General features: G+C 48.8%; 3 protein-coding genes across 3 annotated transcripts in view; 2 read left to right on the top strand and 1 right to left on the bottom strand.

Moving 5' to 3' along the window:
- LOC311321547 (arf-GAP with Rho-GAP domain, ANK repeat and PH domain-containing protein 1) overlaps nucleotides 1-6,774 on the top strand; it is a gene marked incomplete at both ends in the record, with an annotated part of 20,956 nt that extends 14,182 nt beyond the window's left edge. The window contains 4 exons of the mRNA XM_084453542.1: nucleotides 5,067-5,276; nucleotides 5,660-5,765; nucleotides 5,895-6,042; nucleotides 6,721-6,774. Of these exons, the coding sequence (XP_084309668.1) occupies nucleotides 5,067-5,276; nucleotides 5,660-5,765; nucleotides 5,895-6,042; nucleotides 6,721-6,774 (518 nt within the window). The remainder of the gene's footprint in view (nucleotides 1-5,066; nucleotides 5,277-5,659; nucleotides 5,766-5,894; nucleotides 6,043-6,720) is intronic.
- Nucleotides 6,775-7,142: 368 nt separating this feature from the next.
- On the bottom strand, nucleotides 7,143-15,881 carry ik (IK cytokine). Its single transcript, XM_084437867.1, has 19 exons — nucleotides 15,737-15,881; nucleotides 15,321-15,387; nucleotides 15,075-15,167; nucleotides 14,863-14,922; nucleotides 14,375-14,657; nucleotides 14,031-14,101; nucleotides 13,818-13,864; nucleotides 13,501-13,664; nucleotides 13,056-13,164; nucleotides 12,854-12,893; nucleotides 12,027-12,228; nucleotides 11,824-11,842; nucleotides 11,498-11,577; nucleotides 10,231-10,316; nucleotides 9,715-9,772; nucleotides 9,515-9,603; nucleotides 9,172-9,280; nucleotides 8,098-8,132; nucleotides 7,143-7,796 (listed from the first exon to the last, which is right to left on the bottom strand). Exons 1-19 carry the CDS (start codon nucleotides 15,756-15,758, stop codon nucleotides 7,769-7,771), a joined length of 1,662 nt encoding a protein of 553 aa, XP_084293993.1. The 5' UTR covers nucleotides 15,759-15,881; the 3' UTR covers nucleotides 7,143-7,768.
- Nucleotides 15,882-16,093: 212 nt separating this feature from the next.
- ndufa2 (NADH:ubiquinone oxidoreductase subunit A2) lies at nucleotides 16,094-17,606 on the top strand. The gene is made up of 3 exons (XM_084443626.1): nucleotides 16,094-16,206; nucleotides 16,433-16,539; nucleotides 17,405-17,606. The coding sequence occupies exons 1-3, from the start codon at nucleotides 16,103-16,105 to the stop codon at nucleotides 17,488-17,490; spliced, it is 297 nt and encodes a 98-aa protein (XP_084299752.1). The 5' UTR covers nucleotides 16,094-16,102; the 3' UTR covers nucleotides 17,491-17,606.
- Nucleotides 17,607-17,615: the final 9 nt, after the last annotated feature.

Below are 17,615 nucleotides of genomic sequence, written 5' to 3'. Positions count from 1 at the left end.
CTTCCTCTTGTAGAGGAACATCTGGCCCAGCTCCTCATACTCCCTGGGCAGGGCCCCGCTCTCATTGTAGAGGTCCCAGTTCTTCCAGTACTGAGGGTCCTGTCAACACAAACACATGCTGAGTGGAGACTGACAGAGTCCTGCTGTAGCACTGCTCTGTTCTCTCCTCTGACGGCAGCTAAAGGTGCTGCACATGGCCCCAACCAACCCCCAACCAACTCCCAACCAACCCCAACCAACTCCCAACCAACTCCCAACCAACCCCAACTAACCACAAACAACTCCCAACCACCTCCCAACCACCTCCCAACCAACCCCAACCAACTCCAACCAACTCCAACCAACCCCAACCAACGCCAACCAACCCTAACCAACTCCCAACACCCAGCATTCTAAAGTTGGCAGTTGTTGTTAGAATGTAAGAAGTTTAAAATTCAGATGTGCACTGCTCCAATCCATTCAATCAATGGCAACAGTCACCAAACATGGCACCTCAATCCAGTGTTGGTGTTGGTTGGGTTGGCTGGTTGGCGTTATTTGGGGCAGTGTGCAGGCACCGTGAGACTGGACATCATTCACCAGCATTTTACTAATCACACACACTACGTTATGGTACCAATTAGAAGTTTAGACATTTAAAAAGGGGACAGTGCACAACATTGATAACCTCCAGGTAAATGTGCCAGATTTAGTCATAAAAAGAGCAGACTGGCTCAGTCACTCTAAATCCATAGTATCATGATGACTGATTCAGCTCAATAGTCCCTATTGATGACGAAGCAGCTTACCTTTACGACTGGAGAGCGGAGTTTCTCCAGGTGGTGCCTCCTGTGTGTCTCCACTTGTATCTCCAGCCTGGTCTGGGGCCGGTCTGAGTTACGGCTGGAGCTGGTCTCTCTCTTGAGAGGGAGGTTGACACTGTATGGGGTGGAGTCTCCCTTCTTGGTGCCCTTAGCGAAGCTCACAGAGGGCTTCAGGTGGGCCGTTAGCTCTGAAGCCACGATGCTGCAGAAGATAACAGCTATCTGTGGAGTCTCCAGCAGGCTGGCTCTGCACAGCAGCATCCTGGGGAAGTGCTGGAGGACTTTGTCTTTGACGGAGCTGGCCACAGCTTGGCCAAGCTTGGCCTCCCTCTCTGGATCAGTGAGGCGCTGCAGGGTGTTTAAGAAGACACGGTTGTGTCTGTATCTCTCTGTCTCCCTCTGCAGCAGGAGATAGATGTGCTCCACCATCATCTCATTGAAGTCCCACTCTGCCCAGGACGGACGCTTGAACACAGCAGTCAGAACCTGGAGAGGGAGGGGTCCAGATTCTTTATACTTCCTTGTACACTTTAACTGCAATGAAAATATATTGAAATTAAAAAGATCCATACCAACCTTTGTGATGGTTGACACCTGGACTAGAGGCTTCACCTTCCGACCCTTGTCAAGGGCCACGATAGGCTCCTCCTTCCTTCTGCTGTTGAGGGGTGTGGTCTCCAGGGATTGGGTCCCTGGTGTGGTAGGCGGGACCTCTGGACAATCTCCTGCCCATGATTGGGCTGGAGGTAGGAGGGGTCCAAAGTCATAAGCAGCTTTGCTGCCTGATTGTGGGTGAGAACTGACTCCAGTGTCACCCTGCCCTAGAGCCTGTTGATGAACAGCAGTACAGTCTTAGACAATAATTGGATAATTTATTGACTAAATTAATAGAAAACAGTTGATCTTATATTACCTTCGCTGAAGGCTTCACCACACCGAGGTCGGCCTGGAGGAGGTGAGTGATGTCCACAAAGAACTGGGCCTTGGGAAACTGCCTGTTAAAGGCAGCAAGGCTGCAGTCCAGGGCTAGAGGGTTCTTCATCAGAGACCCTGAGGGTACCTTTCCCTCCTCTTCATCATCAGGGTTAGAGTATTTGGGGTCCACCCACACCACATCTCTGTTGGATGGGCGTGGCCTCAGCACCTAAATTAGATTAGACATTATTGTTCACAATATAGAAATGTGTTTCCGGTACGCCACATAAAGCAGTCATACAAAACACACACATTCAGTCACGTCTCAATCACAATAAATAAAAACAGTACCTTGCGTCTGTATGAAATGATGTCCTGGTCAGTGATTTTAGGGAAGGCCCGCTGGAATGTTGCCATGTGGCGGACCCAAGCTCCATACTGCTGGAAGAGTCTCTTCCTCAGAGTCTCTGGCAGAAGCTGAGAGAACAGCTCCTCATCCATGGCGTCCTCCACAGCCTTGCCTGTCTCTCCACAACAGGTAACGCCAGCAGGGCCCGCCTCACGAAGGGACCGGTAGATCCTCAGAACTCCCTCGATGACGCCATTAGGGATGAAGGTTAGAGCTTCAGGGTCTTTCATGGCCACCGGCCTTTTGATCTCGATGACGGTGCCGAATTTCTTCACCATGGCAGACTGGAGCTGGAGCACGGCACGCCTGGTGTTGCAGAGGGGCGCAGGTAACCTCCGGTCCACGGAGACACCAGGGACTCTCTCCAGTGTGGCCAGGGTGACGGCACTCATCTCCAGGGTCATGGCCAGCAACGCCTGTTGGGTCAGCTGTTTCACACAGCGGCCATTCAGAGGGTGTAGCCGTAGCAGGAACTTGACCAAGAAGTCCTCCACCAGCTCTCTGCTGATCACCAGCTTTGGAGGAAGAGGATGGGCAGCAGCTGCTCTCTCACTAACTAGTCTCTCCTCCTGGTCGGCCGATAGCTGGTCTGGGACCAGTTGAGCGATGCTCAGAGCCACCAGATGAACCAGGTAGTGAGAGAAGATGTTGGAGCTGGTAACCAGAGCCCTGGCCAGCACAGGTCTGGGGGCGAGCACCTGCTCCAGTCTCTCCAGGACAGCCTTGGCCACCTGGTAGACAGCAGAGGACTGCAGGAGAGTGTTGGCCAGCTGCTTCTCCTCGGTGATCTGGACCCAGGGGAAGGACCACAGGAGGTCCTGGGTGTCCGGGAGGAGAGAGACTGTTTTCAGACAGACTCCGTTCCGGAAGGCCTCGTGGTTCACCTGCAGAAGCACCTGGGAGATCATATATATATATACATTTTTTGTTACCAACTTTTTTCCCCAAACAATACATGGAAACACATTTTTACAAAGCTCAAATGTGTTTCACCTGGGAGATGATGTGCTTGATGCTCTGGCTGTGAACCACGATGGGGCTGGGGGTCCTCCTGGTCTGGGTCTGGGCTCTCTGCTCCCTGGAGGCCATGTCAGACAGGGCTCTCTGCAGGGTGGCGTGAGTGACGTTCCTGCTCAGGTCCACCTGCTTCTCTGGGAGCTTCTCTGCGTTGCCACTCATCAGAGACGAGGGCGCCGGTCGCTCATGGCAAGGAGACGCCATCTTGGTCACCAGGCGATGCCCCGCCATGTGTGTCTTCAGGTGGAAGAGAGGAGAAGACATGAGCTCACAATCCTACAACAGACCTGTAGACCATGGTGATGGGTAGCATGGCGTTCCGGGGATGGACAGGAGAGCGTGACTCTTACCTGGATGGAGGAAGGGGAGGACTTGCATGGCTGAAGCTCTCTGAGAACTCCCTGCTCAATCTCCCTGAGCCTGAGGCAGGCCCTCACCTTCCAGACCTGAGTGGACAAGAGCAGGATGGTTTCAGCAGGAGCACCTTGGCTGACATCTCTGAACATTAGAACAGGGAAAGATAATCTGTTCCTCACCAGCTCAATCAAGTGGAGGTGGTTCCCCTCAGCCATTTCCTGAAAACTACAGATGAAACACCGAACATATTGTCACCCCATCTGTAAAGTGTACACAGTGTGTATATGTGTGTGTGTGTGTGTGTGTGTGTGTCCTTTTGGATGTAGAAGTGTGTGACAACCACAAAACAGTGCAGTCACTGGGTATGTCATTATGACCTCTGGTCAAGTGTACCAGTGTAGCTCCACCCACCTGTTCAGGAGGGCTGTCCTGGCGTTGGAGAGGATCCAGGCCCTCATGTGGTGCAGGGTGATGTCAGAGGGGATCCCTCCCTGCTCCGGAAGACTCAGGAACTCAATGATGAGCTGGCACTGTGGAGACAGACCAATCATAAGCTTGGGACCCTCTGTGTAGAGAGCTGATAGGCTAGAGAGCTGGACACACAGCTCATTTGATTGGCTGCCTATATGTGAAGTCAGTTAAATGGTTTGGGAGTGATCTGAGAGTTGAGCCTACCTGCTCATCAAGGTAGGACTGCACCCAGGGGTGAGTCTGGATGGATGTGGAGTCCATGAGAACCCAGAAAGAACCTGGAGAACTTTTATCCTACAGCCAGGATAAAAGTGACATTACTAGGATACAGCTGAGCTGTGCAAACAAAGTACCTACTACCTGTATATGTCAGCCTCATATATCTGATCCTATTTGATCAATGATAACCTTTTATCTTGTTACATTTAAATAAAAAAAACATACCTTGGAAGAATCTGTGATGGAGAATATTGATATGAAATCAATAATGGTGTGCCACAATATAACAAGGGAACAAGAGCTCTAGAAACCGTGGTTAGTATGCAGGTGTATATCGCTGGTGTGTATCGCAGGTGAATGATGAGAAATGTTCATTTGACCATAGAATGCTGATTCACTGAATTCAAAAGAAAACATGCATTTTACATTATGACATCATAATGGGATGGTTGCTAAGAAATGAGTTTGAGTGACAGGGTCATGTGACTGGGTCATGCTTCAGAACATTGGTGTCATGTACATCTGGTCAATCCATTCAGAATTACAGGGATTCACACAAAATAAAAACATTTGATTCAATGATTTTACAAAGAACACACTATTACTATAATGTTGTACTTTACTGTTAGTGTACTACTGCTATACTATTTCTAGCACCATACTATTGCTATCCTTTACTGTATTATCACTTATAATATTATAGCCTACCATTGCACTTTACTGTTAGTGTATTGTCACTATACTATTACTATACTATTGTACTTTACTGTACTATTACTACTCTACTAGCACTTGGCTGGGTCGGAGAGGAGATAATCTTGTTTTCCGTCATCGTGTCCTCTCTTCCCCCTCTTCTCCCCCCCTCCCCCCCCCAGGCCTGAAGGTGGATGGTCTCTACCGTCGGTGCGGCATGGCCTCCAAGGTGCCCAAACTGGTAGAGGCCCTGTGTGTCTCACCAGGCACCGCCCCCCTGGAGAGCGACGAGCAGGGCGTGTTGGACGCCACGGGCGCCCTGAAGCAGTTCGTCCGACAGCAGGTGGTGCTCATACCCCCCCAGCACAGGGAGCTGTGGGTGGAGGCGGCAGGTCAGTGCTGAGCAGCTGGGAGATCTTTGGTTCAGGCCAGATCATTGCTCTGGTCCAGATCATTGGCTCCTTCCAGATCATTGGTTTAGTCCAGATCATTGGTTCCTTCCAGATCATTGGTTCAGTCCAGATCATTGGTTCAGTCCAGATCATTGGTCCGGTCCAGATCATTGGTTCAGTCCAGATCATTGGTTCAGTCCAGATCATTAGTTCGGTCTTGTGTCAAACATTCAGGGCATCACGTCTTCAACGTGTCCGTCTCCTTTTATTCATTCAACCTTACTCAGCCACCACAGGACTGGGTGTGCTCTCTATGGCTGTGTGAAGCAGTGTTGTGATGTTGTGTGTGTGTGTTTATGTGTTTGTGTGTGCCCCCCCCCCAGCTGAGCCGCTGGAGGCAGTGAGACTGGCCACCTACAGCACCCTCCTGAGGAAGCTTCCCCCCGACAACAGGGTCACCCTCAGCGCCCTGTGTGGCCACTTCTACATGTACGAACACACTCACACACACATACAACACACTCACACACACATACAACACACTCACACACGATCGCACACTTTAATTGTTTTTGTATTATTATTTGATGTCTTGTTTTGTCTCCTCGCCCCCCTCAGTGTCCAGCTGTACAGCGCTGATAACAGGATGACGGGTCAGAACCTGGCGCTGGTGTTCGTCCCCACGCTGTTCCAGGACCTGGCCATGAACACCAGCATGGTCCGGCTGACCCGCGAGCTCATCATACACCACGCCCTGCTGTTCACGGTACCGCGCGCACACACACACACGCACACACTCACCACATACACACACACACACCACACACACACGCACTCACCACAAACACACGCACGCACTCACCATACACTCACCACATACACACACACGCACGCACTCACCACACACACGCACACACTACACGCATGCACACACCTCACACGCACTCACCACACACACACACGCATGCACGCACGCAGCTGGTGACCTCTGCTTTCCCCCCAGAATGCACATAAAAATAATCAATACCCCACACATTTAGCAAGGCTTGCAGCGTTTACCGCCGCTGAATCCTTGCATACTATGGTCTGTGGGAACAGCAGACTCACAGACTGCTGGATCTTAACAGTCCAATCCCACCTTGCTCTATTCTGCTTAACAGATCTCACCAATAACTGAACATTAACTGATTTGAGTGTAATCAATTTATCAGATCATGAATAAACACATTTGAGCATAAAATGTCATAAAAGACACGGTAAAATGAGGTAGAAATCATCTAAAACTGCTGAAGGTATCCTGTCTGCTTCACACACACACACACACAGACCTGCAATCTCCCTCACACACACACACACAGACCTGCAATCTCCCTCACACACACAGACACACACACACACACACACACCTGCAATATCTCTCAAAAACACATCTCCCTGTCCACAGAGAGCAGAGGGGGAGCCAGTGACGGAGCGTGAAGAACAGATCACCTTCTTCTGAAGACCCAGCCCTCACCCACAACCCCATGTATTCTGAAGACCTATAACCTCATCCATAACCCCCCCACATCTTCAGAAGACCTATAACTTCATCCATAACCCCCCACATCTTCAGAAGACCTATAACTTCATCCATAACCCCCCCACATCTTCTGAAGACCTATAACCTCACCCACAACCCCCCGCATCTTCTGAAGACCTATAACGTAATCCAAAACCCCCCCACATCTTCTGAAGACCTATAACCTCATCCATAACCCCCCACATCTTCAGAAGACCTATAACTTCATCCATAACCCCCCCCACATCTTCTGAAGACCTATAACCTCACCCACAACCCACATGTAAAGTCTGTCAAATGTATTCAACTCAGATTTATTAAGCTGTTGGAGAAATCCTACTGTGTTACATCTTATACAGTGTTCCATTATCATACAAACCTCCGACCAATAAAACATTATGTTATACAATCTAGAATCACATGGTCACGCTAAGCTTTTCCATTGGAATTAGGAAGCAGGGTCAGTCAGTCAGCCAGTTAACACGCTTCACATCTGCCTGGGGCTAGAGAGAAAGATAATACACTAATACACACTCCGCTATCAGAGTTGCCCCTCCGTAATACTCCTGGCAGTTGTCAGAGAGAGAGAGAGAGAGAGAGAGAGAGGGAGGGAGGGAGAGAGAGACAGAGAGAGAGACAGACAGAGACACAGAGAGAGAGAGAGAGAGACAGACAGAGACACAGACAGAGCGAGAGAGAGAGAGAGGGAGAGAGAGAGAGAGCTACTGGCTGACTGAGTAGCCCTGCTCTATCTGGCTGGGACGAGGGGAGGGGTCAACACTGTACAACGTTGTGCTCTAATCATACCTGAATTATAATAACAACAACAACCAATCAGAATAATAAACAAAAACATCAGGCCGGTGTTCCACAGATACAAACAGGTTCTATCAAACAGGAGGGTAGGGGGTTCAGGCTCAAGGAGGAGGAGACTTCAGTACTTGGGCCTCTTCACATTGACCCTAAGGAGAGACGGAGAAAACACACCACATCAATTCTCCCTCCCTCTCCAACTGATGAAGGGATGATGCAAGGGTAGGAGGAGGAGAGAAATGAAGAGGTGATAGAGGAGGAGCAAAGGAACTGATGAAGGGATGATGGTGGTAGGAGGAGAGAAATGAAGAGGGGATAGAGAGGAAGGAGGAAAGGAACTGTGATGAGGGAGGGGAGGAGAAAGGAGATGAACTGATGGAGGAGGAGAGAGGAGGAGGACGGGGAAGTGTGACGGAGGGAGGAGAGAGGGGTGAGAGGAGAGGAACTCACCCATCAGCCTCCATCTTCTTCCTCTTCTCGATGATCTGTTAAGGAAGGAGCACATGATGTCACATCCTGTTTGGCTCATCCACCTCACTGCCAGACAGAACTAGTCAAACTGAGCTACGAGCTACTCTGCCAGAAGCTGAATCCCAAATCGCGCACTTAGGCGAAAGTGCAGAGCACTCGCGGCCTTGTGGCCTTACAAGCGTGTTCCCGCTAAGTCCACAAGGGCTCAGGGTAGTTCCAAAACGGAATTGCTAGGTCCACAAGTGCGCCACGCCGCCATTTTGCGCACTTTAACCGCACTTACCGAAAGTCCGCAATTTCACAGACTTAGGAGCAGAAAATACCCACAGCCCACCGCGTCTCATGTGACACAGTGCTTGAGTGCATCCGAGTCATGATCCGAGTGCATCACACATAAATGATGCCATTTGCAGATAACACAACATTTATCTTGAAATCCACATGCTGCAAACATATCCCACCCAACATAATTTTTTAATTATTATTAAATTAAAACAGACGTCAATCGGTCAATTTGCAGAGCTGAAGGGAGCGTCAGAGCAGCCTCTGCGTCGGAGGAACGTGGCAGCCAATGAAAACGAAGTGGGAGGGGCATTGAGCGAAACTGGAAGTGCTGTCCCATTTAATTCACGGCCCTGCACCCTCTGGCCCTTCCAGCTGACGTCAATTAAGTGCTCAGGCCTCAGGCCACAAGTGCGAGGGGCGCAAGTGCGGTTTGCGCACTCAGATTGGGATTCAGCTAGAGAGAACTAGTCAAACTGAGCTACTCTTGCCAGACAGAACTAGTTAAACCCAGCTAAGTACTCTGCCAGACAGAACTAGTCAAACTCAGCTACTAGGTACTCTTGCCAGACAGAACTAGTCAAACTCAGCTAGGTACTCTGCCAGATAGAACTAGTCAAACTCCGCTAGGTACTCTGCCAGACAAAACTAGGTACAGAACTAAACAGGCTGCTCTTAACTGCATCTCTCCATCTCCTCCTTCCTTCTGTCCCTCCTCTTTGAGACATGTTCCCCTGCCCCAAGCATGATATCACATCCTGCTGTACTCACGGCGCTGATCTTCTTCCACTGGCGGTCCAGCTCTGCCTTCTCATTGGTCTCTTTGAAGCGCCGCGTCTTCCTGCCCTCAGACATCTTGATACCGTACTGGAAGGCTGCCCTGAGGACACAACCAGCAACACACCGTCAAAGTGTGTGTGTCTGTATGGAGTGTGTGTTGTGTCTGTGTGTCCAGTGTCTATAATGTGGTGTATGTAGTGTGTGTGTGTGTAGTGTCTTGGTGTTGTGTATATATAGGTGTGTAGAAATGTCCCTCAGCAATAGTGGGATGGCAGGAATATCCCTCCTGTCTGTTCCTGGAAACGTGTGTGTGTGTGTGTATGTGTGCGCATACTTGGGCAGGGCCTCCTTGTTGTTCATGTAGTCGCTGTACTCCTCCTGAGTGTCAAAGTCCCATCGACCCAGAGGACCCTTCTTGTTACCCTGGAAACCCAGATAACACAAAGATGACCAATCAACACCCAGGACTCTAACTGGGAGAGGCTCTACTGATTTAGGCAGGCAGGTAGTGCATGATGGGAAGTGTAGTCAGACCTGGTCCATCTTGCTGTAGTCTGCTTCCTCATCACTGTCCACTGCCAGGTCATCCATCCTGAAGAGGAGAAAGGAGAGAGGGAGAAAGAGGAGAGAGGCAGAGGGAGAAAGAGGAGAGAGGGAGAAAGAGGAGAGAGGGAGAAAGAGGAGAGAGGGAGAAAGAGGAGAGAGGGAGAACACAGAAGAATCCACCTTAATAATGATACTTCATAGATGGAAAAGGGTAAATGGATTGCATTTATATAGCGCTTTTATACAAAGCACTTTATAATGGCCTCTCATTCACCCATTCACACACCAATGGCGGCAGCTGCCATGCAAGGTGCTAACCTGCTCATTGGGAGCAATTCATGGTTCAGTGTCTTGCCCAAGGACACTTCGACATACGGACAGGAGGAGCCGGGTTTTCGAACCGCCAACCCTGCGGTCATCGGACGACCTGCTCTACCTCCTGAGCCACAGCCGGGTTTAAGTCCCCTAATCATTGTGGCTGGTGTGTGTGTGTGTGTGACTCACGTGGCAGGGTAGCACTCTGCGTAGCTGTTGGACATGCCAAAGAAATCTCCCAGGTGTTTCTTGTCCTCGTGACGACTCCCAGCAGTAGGATTATCGGTTAAGGAGGCAACTATTTACAAGATGAGCAATGAAACACGCACGCACGCACCTACGCACACACGCACGCACGCACGCACACACACAGGTTAAATTGGGCGTGGCTATCCTGGGTTCAGCCCTGGCACATAGGTTCCCGAACATCATCAGCCGGAGCTCAACCACAGCACAATTTTTCTCTGTCTTTATGGTTAAAAGAATTCAGCCATTTCATGTCCACCGTTAAAATAAATCACAATTAATTTAAGTTACTGTTTTAAAATGTTGTTGCGTCATCATTTTCACTGGCCTGGCTACTCTTCACTTTAGCTCCGCTTGTCAGTCAGTCAGTTGTTAGATTAGAAGTGCTGTGCGCTCATGGCATGGCATAGGGAGCCCTCAGATTATTTTATACGAGTATACCTTCTGATATTCAGATTAAACAATGTTTTCTCTAACAACACCAAGATTTTAGTCTGCCAGGAATCGCTGGCAAGCTATCCAGTTAGCTAACGTTAGCCAGCTAGATATACATTAGGTAAATCAAGCCGCCTAGTGCTAACATGGCAGGCTATCACATCAGCTACGTTAGCTAGCTGCATTACCTAGGTATAGTTTACCATTAGCAAGCTGGCTAAATTACTCCGTTTTGCTCCTACTCAAGCAATGCAGAAATTAATTATTTCCTTCCATTTCTTAAGTTATGTTATTTTAAAAGCTAAAACAGAAATGAGACAGGGTGGAGTTAAACGGAAAAAACTTGATTCTTAAGGAATGTAGAAGTTATTATTTTAGCTAGTTAAATTAGCTTCAGGTAAGGATGAGTTTGATCAACTGTACAGTGTTTTTATATATTCTAGGATTGAGTCGCCCAACCCAGCAGTAGCTAGAGAGTGAAGCAGTGCAGCATAGGGCTGAGAAGCAAAGCTTTAGAATTTCAAAGACAGGTAGATCATAAAAGGCGTAATATTTGCTATTTCTGAAGCAGTATTAAGCGCCAGTGCTGCCACTGCCCGGACTCATGCGCACTCTTGCCAACCCCGCAAACACAGCCCCCCCCCCCCGCCACATAACAAAACCCAATTTAACCCCTGCACACACGCACACACACACGAGAAGCGCAGACAACAGATGCACATACACACGCTCTCTGGACAGCTGTGTCAGCCAATGGGCATAGAGAAGGATATGTCTCCTCGCCCTGCCATTGGGCAGCTGTCCCGGCGAACTTCTCATTGATGAGTTTGATCTGGTCCTTGACTGATCCAGGGCCTGTAGGGGGCGACAGAGACAAGCTGAGAAGCTGGACAGCTGACCCCTGACCCTCGGACTTCATAATTAACCCTCTGGTTGCAATACCGTAACACAAGATCATTTCTAATGATTATTCTGGGCTTACAGTATATTTAAGACAGTATATTTACAGTATAGACAGTATATTTAAGGTGTTTTATGGGTGATGCTAGTGTGACAATGACAGAGTTGAGGATAGTAAAACGCTGATGTAGCAGTAATTACCTGTCTCAATCTCCATGGCCTGCAGACAGACACACACACGCACACGCACGCACACACACGCACACGGCGCGTCCGTTAGTCATTACATCATAATAAAACTTTTTGTATAGCACCTTTCATACAAATAAACACAGCTCAAAGTGCTTTCGCACAACTACACATGGAGCGGCGTGTGACAGTAGTGAGCGACTGTGACTACTGACCTCGTCATCAGCTTTGGGCTTCTCGAAGTAGCTGTGTCTCCTCTTCTCCTCCTCTCTGTCCCTGTCTCTCTCCCGCTCTCGCTCCCGCTCCCTCTCTCTGTCGCGCTCCCTCTCCCTCTCTCTCTCCCGGTAGCGGTCCTTCTCCTTGTCGCGCGTCGCCTTGGACGCCGACGGGACGTAGTCGCCGACGTCCTCGAAGATGCTGATAGGACAACGGGAGGGGAGGACGCGTTTTCAGCACACACACAGTAGCTGAGACACGGGTCCCATGCAGTACAGACACTCATTTCATAATGTATATTAATATCATATTACAGTATATTAGTAGACAGTATATTAATATCAGAAGGTATATTAATATCATAGATCCAATATTAATATCATAGATCCTGATGTGTTCAGGACAGACAGTATATTCATATCATAGATCCTGATGTGTTCAGGACAGACAGTATATTCATATCATAGATCCTGATGTGTTCAGGACAGACAGTATATTAATATTATAGATCCTGATGTGTTCAGGACAGACAGTATATTCATATCATAGATCCTGATGTGTTCAGGACAGACAGTATATTCATATCATAGATCCTGATGTGTTCAGGACAGACAGTATATTCATATCATAGATCCTGATGTGTTCAGGACAGACAGTATATTCATATCATAGATCCTGATGTGTTCAGGACAGACAGTATATTAATATTATAGATCCTGATGTGTTCAGGACAGACAGTATATTAATATCATAGATCCTGATGTGTTCAGGACAGACAGTATATTAATATCATAGATCATGATGTGGTCCAGATTTCTCCTCTCACCTGATATCTGCTTCTGGAGCTTTCTTCTCATCCAGCTTCCCTGTTCACACTCACACACACACACAGAGACACACACACACCAGTGTGAGATCAATCCAAACGGTGCATGCTGCAGCTGAACAAACCCAGTGTGTATACTGTATACTCAGATATGAGCAGTGGCGCCAGCAGCCCGGGAGGCAGTGACGAAGAGGCCCTGTACCTTTCTCCTTCCTCTTCATCTTCTTGTTGCGTGTCCCCTGGCGCAGGTAGGACAGGATCTGAGTCAGCTTGCTGATGACGATGTCGTTGGTGGTCAGCGTGGTCTGGGCCTGGGGGGGGGGGGCACGGCATAACACACACATTCACTAACAACAACAACAAGGTTATAAATCTATAGTGTGCGTGCATTGTAGTTTGTAGCCTGTGTGTGTGTGTGAGAAAGTGTGTACTAACCTCCATGGTGAGGCAGTCAGCCTTGCTGCGGATGAGTGCAGTGCAGTGTGTGTGTGTGTGTGTGTGTGTGTGTGTGTGTGTGTGTGTGTGTGTGAGAGAGAGAGAGAGAGAGAGAGAGAGAGAGAGAGTGTACTAACCTCCATGGTGGGGCAGTCAGCCTTGCTGCAGATGTGTGCAGTGCAGTGTGTGTGTGTGTGTGTGTGTGTACTAACCTCCATGGTGGGGCAGTCAGCCTTGCTGCGGATGAGTGTGGTGGGGATGTCTGTGTCTGCGTACTCGTCCTCCAGGTCCACAACGTAGGCCATGCGCCCCGGCAGGAACAGCTCATTCCTCTCAAACTGACGGCCCTTAAACAGGATCCTGTAGATGTTCCTTCCTGCGGCACACAGCAGCGCTTAGCAACATGCTAACATACAATCAAACTTTATTGTTCAACCAAGGCAGGAAATGTGTCTTTGGTTTCCCCCCAAACAGTTAAGAGCATGAATAGTTAGCATGAGCTCAGCAGAGCAGATGAGCAGCTACTCACCCAGACGGGTCTTAAACTCTATCTTCTCCTCCGGCTCCACATCTTTCCTGAAAAAAGAAAGAAAGAAAGAAAAGAAAAGAGAGAAAAGAAAGAAAGAGAAAGAAAGAGAGAGAGGAAAGAAAGAAAGAAAGAAATAGCAGGTTAAACCAGGTGTCAGGGTTTAGGAGGAGGGATTTGGAGAGAAGAGAGAAGTGTGTTTAGATGTAGACGTACTTCACTTCTTTCTGGACTTTCTCAATCATGTCCTCCTCTTCTTTCTCTTTACTGGTGATCTCAGCCCGCACCTGGAAAGACACACGCACGCGCACGCACACACACACACACACACACACACACACACACACACACACGTCAGTGTCACGTCTACAGAAAGGACTGCAACTGTCTGTTTGAGTGATGTAGGTTCCGTGGTTCCCTGAGGAACTTGGAGGAGCTGAGGACTGGCTGTCCTACATGGTATTTATATCTTCCCAGAGAGGGAGGAGGAGGAGGAGGCTGACCTATAAAACAATGACAACAGAGCAAGTTTGGGGAGAAGCAGGGAGAGTCGGACGGACCTTCTGCAGCAGGGCGAAGTCCAGGCCTTTCACCAAGTGAGTGTGCTCCATGTCACCTCCCAAGAACTTGGACTCCTGGATGAGCTGGCGCCTCTTCTCGGCCGCCGAGTGGTCGGCCTCGGCGGTGGGGCCCACAGCGCGGTAGTTGGCCGTGGTGCTGATCAGCTCCGTCTCCTCGTAGTCCTTGTTGACGCCGTCTCGGCGCTCTCGGGCGCGGTCGCGGTACTTCTCAGCCAGCTCGCGCTCTCGCTCCATCTCCTGCTGCCGCAGCTTGGCGTAGTAGCTGGGGGGCGGGGTCAGAGGGGTCGGGGGTCAGCGCTGAGGGGAGGGGCTTAGGGGGGTCTAGCCACTCTGACCGATAGAGCGAGTAGTTTGATTTTACTTCATGGTGAACATAGCAGGTTATAGGTCGTAGTACGTATGGACGTTATGTCCAGGGAGGACTGGAGTCCAGCCTAATGGGGTAACGACTCCGGCAGGAACCTCACCTCTTCTTCTTCCTCCTCCGAGCCGCGGGGTCCTCGTCCTCATTGTAGTCACGTGGCATTCTGGGAAAAACACAGAAGAGGAGGTCAGCTCTGGACCTACTGGGTTCACAGAACCAGGACGTAATGGCACACTGGGCTTGACCAATCAGTATGGCTGCAGTTAACAGACCACCACTATCGTCATCATGTTTATCATCATCATCATCACTCACTCATGGTGTCTGGATTTGGAGGGCGGGGCTGAGGAGGGCGCGGATCGAGGGGTCATCAACAGCTTCCGGAAGTCGTCATTGGTCAGCTTGGACCTAATGGGGGTGGGAGGAGAGACTTCAGATCTACCGTTCATTGACTGATTACTGTTATAACACAAACATTCAATAATGAGTAGTTAGCTATATATTATTAGATGTCTGAAGAATAAGAGATGATAACAGCCAGACAGACGGAGCCTGACTCACTGCAGTGCTGAGCGGTGGTCCTCCACCTCATGGTTGTCCGGGGCCAGAGGGTTGGAGTAGGCTTCAGCTGTGGAGAAGACATGGGCATTCATTACCTGCTGTTACCTGGACACGCCATGGAGGCACTGCGAGGAGATGGTCATCTAGTTAGCTAGCTGGCTGGCAAGAAGAGAATGCTCGCCAGCAGTAACGTCAATCACATCTTATCAAGCAATTTACAACAGCAGCTAAATTATACTACACCTTTAGCAACGTTAATGATTGCCTATTTATGGCTAAGGTTGCAATCTAGGACAGGATCACCGTGACAGCTGAGATGGCTAGTTAGCTAGCTCAGCTAACGTAACTAGCTAATGTTAGATGGTCACACAAAATAAACGCTGACGAAAATCGCCCCCAAAATCCGAGAAGCTTACTCTCTCGTTCCGGTGGCGGCATCTTGTTGCAGATGTGGATCTCCCTCTTATATAGAAATAGAGCGTAGGTCCGATCAACTAATACTTCAAAACACGAGAATAAATCTCGTTCGTTGTTGCTGTTGCCTGCGAAGTTGATGGTTGTGCCACCGCGCAGGAAGAAAGGAAGTAGTCGAGTGGTTGGCTAGCTCGATTGGTCCATAGGTGACTTGCAAATCCTCTCCATTCATTGGATAAAACATATGTCAATCATCCATGCGGAACGTAATTGGTTTAACAGTTCACTACCAGAAAACGCTTCTTTGCTGTGATTTGTTAATGTCGAAAGTAGGAGGGTGTAATCATATCCACACAAAAAAAAACATCATGGCTGCCGCTGTGGTAAGGGGTATCGGCTCTAACCTTGCCAAAAACCTTCGTGAAATCCGTCTGCATTTATGCCAAACATCACCTGCAAGTCAAGGGGCACGGTAAGGTCTAAACGGAGCGAGGTCCATAGGCCATACATTCGTGTAGTAGATATTAGCTTGTGTTAAAGGCATTGTCAGTAACATAGCGGTCACAACCAGCTAGCTAGCTAGGCTAACGTAACTGTGTAGCCACATCCCAATTAGCTAGCTGGCTTTCATACAACCTGTCTATTATTATATTACCTGTTAATGCTGGATATATTTTGCACCACACTTTACTCCTCAGGGACTTCGTGGAGCAGCATTACGTTGCCCTGAAGCAGGCGAACCCAGAGTTCCCCATCCTCATCAGAGAGTGCTCGGGAGTCCAACCCAAGCTCTGGGCCAGATATGGTGAGATATCATTCATTATTACTGATGGCTGGCTATGTTCCATAGCTTCATACTATCATTACACTCGTGCAGACATATTGTACTCGAGACCTGTACATGTTATACTTAGTACTGTAGGTAGCCCTTTACTACTCACTTGCACTGCTCTCGAGTCTGGAGCTACAGGCTTGTGTCTAACATTGTTTCTGACACGCCAACACCATCCCGGCTCCTGAGGCACCCGGGAGAGCAAATTAATCCTACTCTGGCCTCTCCACTGGCTTCCAGTGCAGTTCAATGTTCTCCTTTTTTTTTTTAAAGTCCAGAATGGGCAGGTCCCTTCATCTATCTATTTTATATCCATCTATCTATGTCTAAACAGTTGAAAACTAGCCTTGGCTAATGGTGACACATTTACTGCCATGGTCCTGAATGTGTACTGTCCGTGTAAAAATAAAATTAGGGGAAAAAAATAAAATAATCTTCTCAGACCTCTTAACCCCGTATTCCCCCTCCAGATCCCTCAGGTCGTCCATCTTGGGCTCCTGGTTGTCCCGCAATCTAAATTTCATTTTAAGATTAGGGTTGACCGCCTCTTTGATGTTGCAGCCCCTAGACTGGACTAGCACTGCCCTCTCCATCAGATCTGCCCCCTACATTGATTAATTCAAGTCCAGGCCCAAAACATACTACAACTCATTTAGCATTTGGATCCTCCTGATGGGGTTTTATATGTGCCTATGTTACGTCGTTTTGTACCTGCCTTGTAACCGTCTGCTCTGGTCTGTACAGCACGTTGGTCAATGTGAGTTGTTGAATGTACATGGTTACACAAGTTATAGGAAGATGAGAACTGACATGTATTTCTCCTGTGTTCCTGTTGCAGGTTTCGGTAAAGAGAGCAGTGTGGCGCTGGACAACATGAACGTAGATCAGGTTGCAAAAGCCCTGGAGACGGTGGCCAAGCTGTGAGGAGCCGGTCCATGGGGGGATGGTCCTTACCTGCTGGGCAGACAGGCTTCTATTGTAAATTACATATATGAATTTAGTATTATACTTTTTGTTCTAAATAAACTTTTTGTTCCTGACATGTTTTG

Source organism: Borostomias antarcticus (genome assembly GCF_949987555.1).
Source record: "Borostomias antarcticus genome assembly, chromosome: 1".
In the NCBI taxonomy this organism is placed as follows: domain Eukaryota; kingdom Metazoa; phylum Chordata; class Actinopteri; order Stomiiformes; family Stomiidae; genus Borostomias; species Borostomias antarcticus.
This window is presented reverse-complemented; position numbering and strand designations above follow the sequence as displayed.